Source organism: Neolamprologus brichardi, chromosome 13 (genome assembly GCF_056152115.1).
Source record: "Neolamprologus brichardi isolate AB-2024 chromosome 13, ASM5615211v1, whole genome shotgun sequence".
Taxonomy (NCBI): domain Eukaryota; kingdom Metazoa; phylum Chordata; class Actinopteri; order Cichliformes; family Cichlidae; genus Neolamprologus; species Neolamprologus brichardi.
This window is the reverse complement of record NC_142116.1, coordinates 77,052-82,500: the sequence shown is the minus strand read 5'-3', so window position 1 is coordinate 82,500 and position 5,449 is coordinate 77,052. Positions and strand designations below refer to the sequence as shown.

General features: G+C 48.0%; 1 protein-coding gene across 4 annotated transcripts in view; it reads left to right on the top strand.

The window, feature by feature from the left end:
- The window catches only part of ubr2 (ubiquitin protein ligase E3 component n-recognin 2), a 28,793-nt gene extending 24,169 nt beyond the window's left edge, over positions 1–4,624 (top strand). For 2 of the 4 annotated variants that reach the window (XM_087849846.1, XM_087849847.1), the window contains exons 31-46: positions 38–131; positions 201–362; positions 491–579; positions 645–705; positions 789–937; positions 1,053–1,108; positions 1,285–1,381; positions 2,179–2,246; positions 2,349–2,487; positions 2,572–2,662; positions 2,739–2,869; positions 2,945–3,053; positions 3,128–3,262; positions 3,392–3,562; positions 3,638–3,739; positions 3,835–4,624. In XM_087849846.1, the coding sequence (XP_087705972.1) occupies positions 38–131; positions 201–362; positions 491–579; positions 645–705; positions 789–937; positions 1,053–1,108; positions 1,285–1,381; positions 2,179–2,246; positions 2,349–2,487; positions 2,572–2,662; positions 2,739–2,869; positions 2,945–3,053; positions 3,128–3,262; positions 3,392–3,562; positions 3,638–3,739; positions 3,835–3,976 (1,796 nt within the window). In that variant the 3' untranslated portion in view covers positions 3,977–4,624. Of the gene's footprint in view, positions 1–37; positions 132–200; positions 363–490; positions 580–644; positions 706–788; positions 938–1,052; positions 1,109–1,284; positions 1,382–2,178; positions 2,247–2,348; positions 2,488–2,571; positions 2,663–2,738; positions 2,870–2,944; positions 3,054–3,127; positions 3,278–3,391; positions 3,563–3,637; positions 3,740–3,834 lie in introns of all 4 variants that reach the window. The other 2 variants (XM_087849844.1, XM_087849845.1) reach the window with 1 other exon arrangement.
- Positions 4,625–5,449: the final 825 nt, after the last annotated feature.

The window sequence follows — 5,449 nt, the reverse complement described above, 5'->3', positions numbered from 1 at the left end:
ACCAGTCGACGTTCTAACCTGTGATCGTGTGTTTCAGAGCACCGTGACCCCCTGTTCATGCACCCCGACCTCTGTCTGGGGATTCACACCGCCAGCTGTGGACACATCATGCACGCCACCTGCTGGCAGAGGTGACTCCCCTCACTTGCACACCTTCCAGTCGGCTCTCAGGATGTTACACCTGTCCTCACTCTGTTCAGGTACTTTGAGGCGGTACAGCTGAAGGAGCAGCGGCGTCAGCAGCGTCTGAGAGGCCACACGAGCTACGACGTGGAGAACGGCGAGTTCCTCTGTCCGCTCTGCGAGTGTCTGAGCAACACCGTGATCCCCATGCTGCCGCACGCAGCCTCACCTGACCACAGGTACGCTCACCTGACTGCAGTGAGACACTCACACAATAAGCACACCTGTGCTGACCACAGGTACACAGGTTCCTGGCTTTTACCTGATGTTGCGTGAATGGTTCTCTCTCTCTCTTTTTCTTCTTCAGTGTTGAAAATCCTAGTTTCGAGGTGTGGCTTAAGACAACCAATCAGCTGATAGCAGCTCTGCACTCTGCACACAGGACGCAGTCTGATGGTGAGTTACCTGTAAGAACACGGAGTCAAACCATGTTAATGTTAATTAATACGTGTGTGTTACAGGTGCAGCAGAAGAGGCGGAGCCTGTCGTTCCTCAAGGGTTCAGAGTAGACTTCACGCCGCAGTGAGTCATGTGCTGTTTGTACTGATCCTGATCAATAACCTAATGGGATATTATGTGGTGATGATGTCATTGTGATGTCACAGGAACCCGTTCTCAAGCTGCATCAGTGAGATGATTACCACCTTCAGCCTGTCCACCTATAAGGTGGGACTGAAGGTGAACCCCAACGAGCAGGACCCCCGAGTCCCGGTGCTGAGCTGGTCCTCCTGCGCCTACACCATCCAAAGCATAGGTATACACACCCGAGACAGACGCACGCACAACCACCCGAGACAGGTGTGCATCTGACACAGGTGTGCTCCCACCTGAGAGGTCACAGGTTGTCCTGTTATTTTGTTTTTCTGCAGAGCGCCTGCTAATGGATGAGGAGAAGCCACTTTTTGGAAGTTTACCTTGCCGACAGGTAACACTGTTTATGACAAAGAAGAGCTGTGAATGGTCAGGCAGAGGGGGTGGGGTTTAAGAAGAGTTCACCGAATTTATTACAGATCAGTGTATTGATTACTGAGTTCTGTGCGTCGATCGGTCTCCGGCGGATGCTGCGGTTTCCTTGGTAACCTGATAATGTGTGTGTTGCAGGACGACTGTTTGAGTTCTCTCACCAGGTTCAGTTCAGCGTGTTGGACTGCAGCTCCTCTGAAAACTGTTCACACCCACTTCATCAGACTGTTGTCAGGTACAAACACACTCAATGCCTCAATTTACAAAAGACACCTGTTACTGACAAACACTAAAATTTCAACAATGAAAGAAACAAAATGTAAAAGAGTCCCCAGAGACGATTCCACAGACGCATTTGTACGTCTTTTGAAGTCTGCAAGTGAAATCAAGAGAGCTTCAGATCGTTGTGCAATGAGGACAGAGCAGAAAAGGAGAAAGCCTTCGTCCCAAGCTCTGTACGAACTGATGGAACAACGTAATGATGTCCTGAGTCTGCAGTCTGACTGTTTGTGCAACATATACTCTGATTTATAAGAGGACAATGAACCAGAATAGATTTTATAGAGAAAGTGATACCAACGAAGCATCCTGCGTGGGGCCAACGAGGACCAGTCAACATGAGAACAGTGGTGTGTTAAAGGTTTGCAGCCAGTTATAAATCTGGATGCCATAGACAGCAAATCTAACAGGTGAAGAGAGCGAGCATAGGTATCCAGTAATGTGTGACATGCCTTGATCAGCAGCGTCAAAGATTTCTGCTAGATCAATAAAAAGAGCTGCACTGTAGTTCTTTGTGTGCAAGCTTCATAGACATCATTGAGAACCGTTACTGCGCAGTTTCCTGATGAAAGCAGGTAAAATACTATTTTCATCCAGATAACTTTGAAGTTGATTATTTACCAATTTGGAAATTATCCTGCAATTATTAACCATTGAGGGCGATAACATTTATTTGATATATACACACATATATACATATATATGTGTGTGTGTGGGTATATATATACATACATATATTGTTTGTTTGTTTAGCTCTGGTTCCAGACGCTCAGGTAGAAAATACTCAGAGTATCCTCGAGATCGACATGTTTCACCTGCTGGTGAGTTTACACACCTGTTTACACACCTGTCCATCGTGGACCACTTAAAGCTCCGTTTTCGTCGGGTGGGTGCAGGTGACTCTGATTTCTCGGCATCTGCAGGTTTACTCTGTGCTGGCATACTCCTCCGTTCACTGTTTGGACCAATCAGGATGCGGTGTGGTGGACTCGGGCCACCTCCACTTCCTTCACTTGGTCACTGTGGCTCACCTGGTTCAGATCCTGCTCACCTCCACCACAGGTGTCGCTCTCTCTCACTCACACACAGTCTCTTTGGTGAACCCGATGCTTCTGTCTCACCTGTGTGTATTACCTGTGTGTGCAGAGGAGGTATGTATGGATCAGGACAACAGTGGATCAGAGGAGGAGGAGCTCACCTGTCAGCTGTACAGCACACTGAGGAAACACCTGGGCAGGTGAGTTTGGATTGTGAGACATATTTACCCTGTTAGTACATTCAAAATCCGTAAGAGGACTTCATTTCATCATCAGTGTGTTACCTGAGGTGTCCTCTGGGTGGCAGCTGTATCGTTGTCTTAAAGCCGGTGTCCTGCCGTTCCTCCGAGCCGCCGCCCTCTTCTTCCACTACCTGAACTCCACAGCGCCACCCGCTGAGCTGATGAGTAAGAGGATCACCGAGCAAAGTTCCTGTAACGATTCTGTTACACTGTGTGTTCACAGAAGTGTGTGTGTTGTAGTTGCAGGTCCTGGTCAGTGGGAGGCACTGTGCAGCTACCTCAGCCTGCCCTCCAACCTGCTGCTGCTTCACCACAACCAGCAAACACTGCTGAAGCCGCTCATACACAGGTAACACCTGCATCTCATTCTCCAAAGTACCTGGAAAAGCATTACCTGACACTCCCGTGTGTGTGTGTTTTCAGTTGGTGCTGTCATCCAGGTGTGAGACAGACACTGCAGGGGGGCGGAGCCATCATCAGGTTCCCCAGAGAGTCAAATCGACTCATCGAGTTGCCGGAAGATTACAGCGTGCTCATCAATCAGGCGTCCAGCTTCACGTCAGTGAACACACAGTGAGATCAGAGTGATCGATCGATCGATTTAAAAAGGATCAATGCTGTGAAGTTCTTTTGTGAGGTGACCTGAAACTCGGCCCATCTGAACTCACCTGAGTGTTACATGTGCAGGTGTCCGCGCTCAGGCGGGGATAAGTCTCGCGCTCCCACGCTGTGCCTGGTGTGCGGCTGCATGCTGTGCTCTCAGAGTTACTGCTGTCAGACGGAGGTGGACGGCGAGGACGTGGGCGCCTGCACCGCACACACCTTCACCTGCGGAGCTGGCCTCGGCCTATTCCTCAGGTAACGCCTGCACCAGTGAACTGACGCATGTCGCTCGCCATGCCTGCTAACCTGTGTGTGTCTGTGTGTGAGCAGGGTCAGAGAGAGTCAGGTGTTGTTCGTAGCAGGTAAAACAAAGGGCTGCTTCTACCCGCCCCCGTACCTGGATGACTATGGAGAAACCGACCAGGGCCTCAAGTATGTACGTTTGGTTGTTTAGGCCCACCCCCTCTACCAGTTTGTTTGGCCCCACCCCTGACCACACCCTCTACCTGTTTATTTGTTTGTTACAGGCGTGGGAATCCTCTCCACCTGTGTGCCGAGCGTTACAGGAAGATCGAGCGTCTGTGGCGCCAGCACGGCATCGCTGAGGTCATAGGTCACGCCCAGGAGGCCAATCAGGCGCTGGTTGCTATCGACTGGCAGCACCTGTGATGTTTGACTCTGCGCCGCCCCTGCCCTTAGAGAGACACTGATTGGCTCTCAATTGTGTCCCGCCCCTTTCTATATAAACCACATCCTTGAACCAATAAGCTGCCTGCTTGATGCTGAGTTGCTTTCAGGGATTTTTCACCTTTGACCCTCCACATGTCTCCCCACCAATCAGTGTGGGACAGGAACAGGAAACTCGAATTCGGTCCAGTGACGCCCTGCCTCCTGACTTCAAACACATCACCACCTTCATTTCTGATTGGCTAAGAGCATAAAGCAGCCGTCTCCATGGTAGCAGATTGATGGATGGATGTCAGTAAAGTGTCTGGTAGGGGCTGAGCTGAAGACTGATCAGTGAAGACATATCAGAGCACATATCAGCGATCGCTTTTTACTTTAGTTTAACATTTTGCTTAGAACTGATTGGTGGCGTGCTGTGTGATGTCACTTTCTGTGTTTTACTTTTGAATGCTGAGAAATTTTATTTAAAACTTGGCGCGGTCAGGTCTTCAGCTTGATGTCTTTTGTTTTTTGGGGGTATTTTTTAATGGCTGTCAGCTGAGCGCCTCATTGATCACATGATCTGTTAATATGTGAATTCCTGTATAAACGAGGACGTGTATGATAAAAACAATAAAAACTTTAAAGTGACATCACTTCCTGTCAGTTCATTACTTCAGGGGCAGAGACCCTTTTAGGAGGACATAGACATTCCAGTAAGCCTGCTCTCACCTGCCAGGTGGGTCAAAACTGCAGAGGTAAACGAGTAGCTAACCAATAAACTGAGAGAACACCTGCTGGAGGCGGAGCTTGTTCAAGTGAAGCAAAGTTGGTTGTTGTTGTTTTTTTTATATTGACAACTTTTAATTGCACTGAGCAAAGGAAACATCCGCACAAACATGAAAATGTGGAAATCCTATAAAAGGTAAGAATGTGTGTGTTGCTCATATTGAGGTGTATTCATTTATAGGTGATTTACTGCATCAGAAACTTCTGTCAGAGTTGAGTCGCTTTCTTGTGGACGGCTAGGTGACGTCAGCGACACGACAAATCGTCAGCGATTTGTCAGCAACCTGAGAAGTTGATGACAGCACTTAGAGGTGAAACAATTTTTAATTTTATTCTATTTTATTAAGTTGGTTTTTTTTTTTGCTTGTCAGTGATTGATACATCCGTTCTTAAGTTGGCTCATAAAAGCTCCTTCAGCTTTGCCTAATCTGACCAATGCCGCTAGTAAGTAAGTCCGCTCAGACTCACTCAGGGCGTCTTTAGGGCTTCTCTTTTTGTTTTAGGTTTTCCCAGTCTTCTCATTTTTAGTAAAAACTCACTCAGAAATTTGACATGTGCATGTAAATGGAGAGTCCTCTTCACACACTGAGGTTAATTATGGAGTTCCACAGGGTTCAGTGCTAGGACCAATTCTGCTTACATTATACATGCTTCCCTTAGGCAGCATCATTAGAAGACATAGCATAC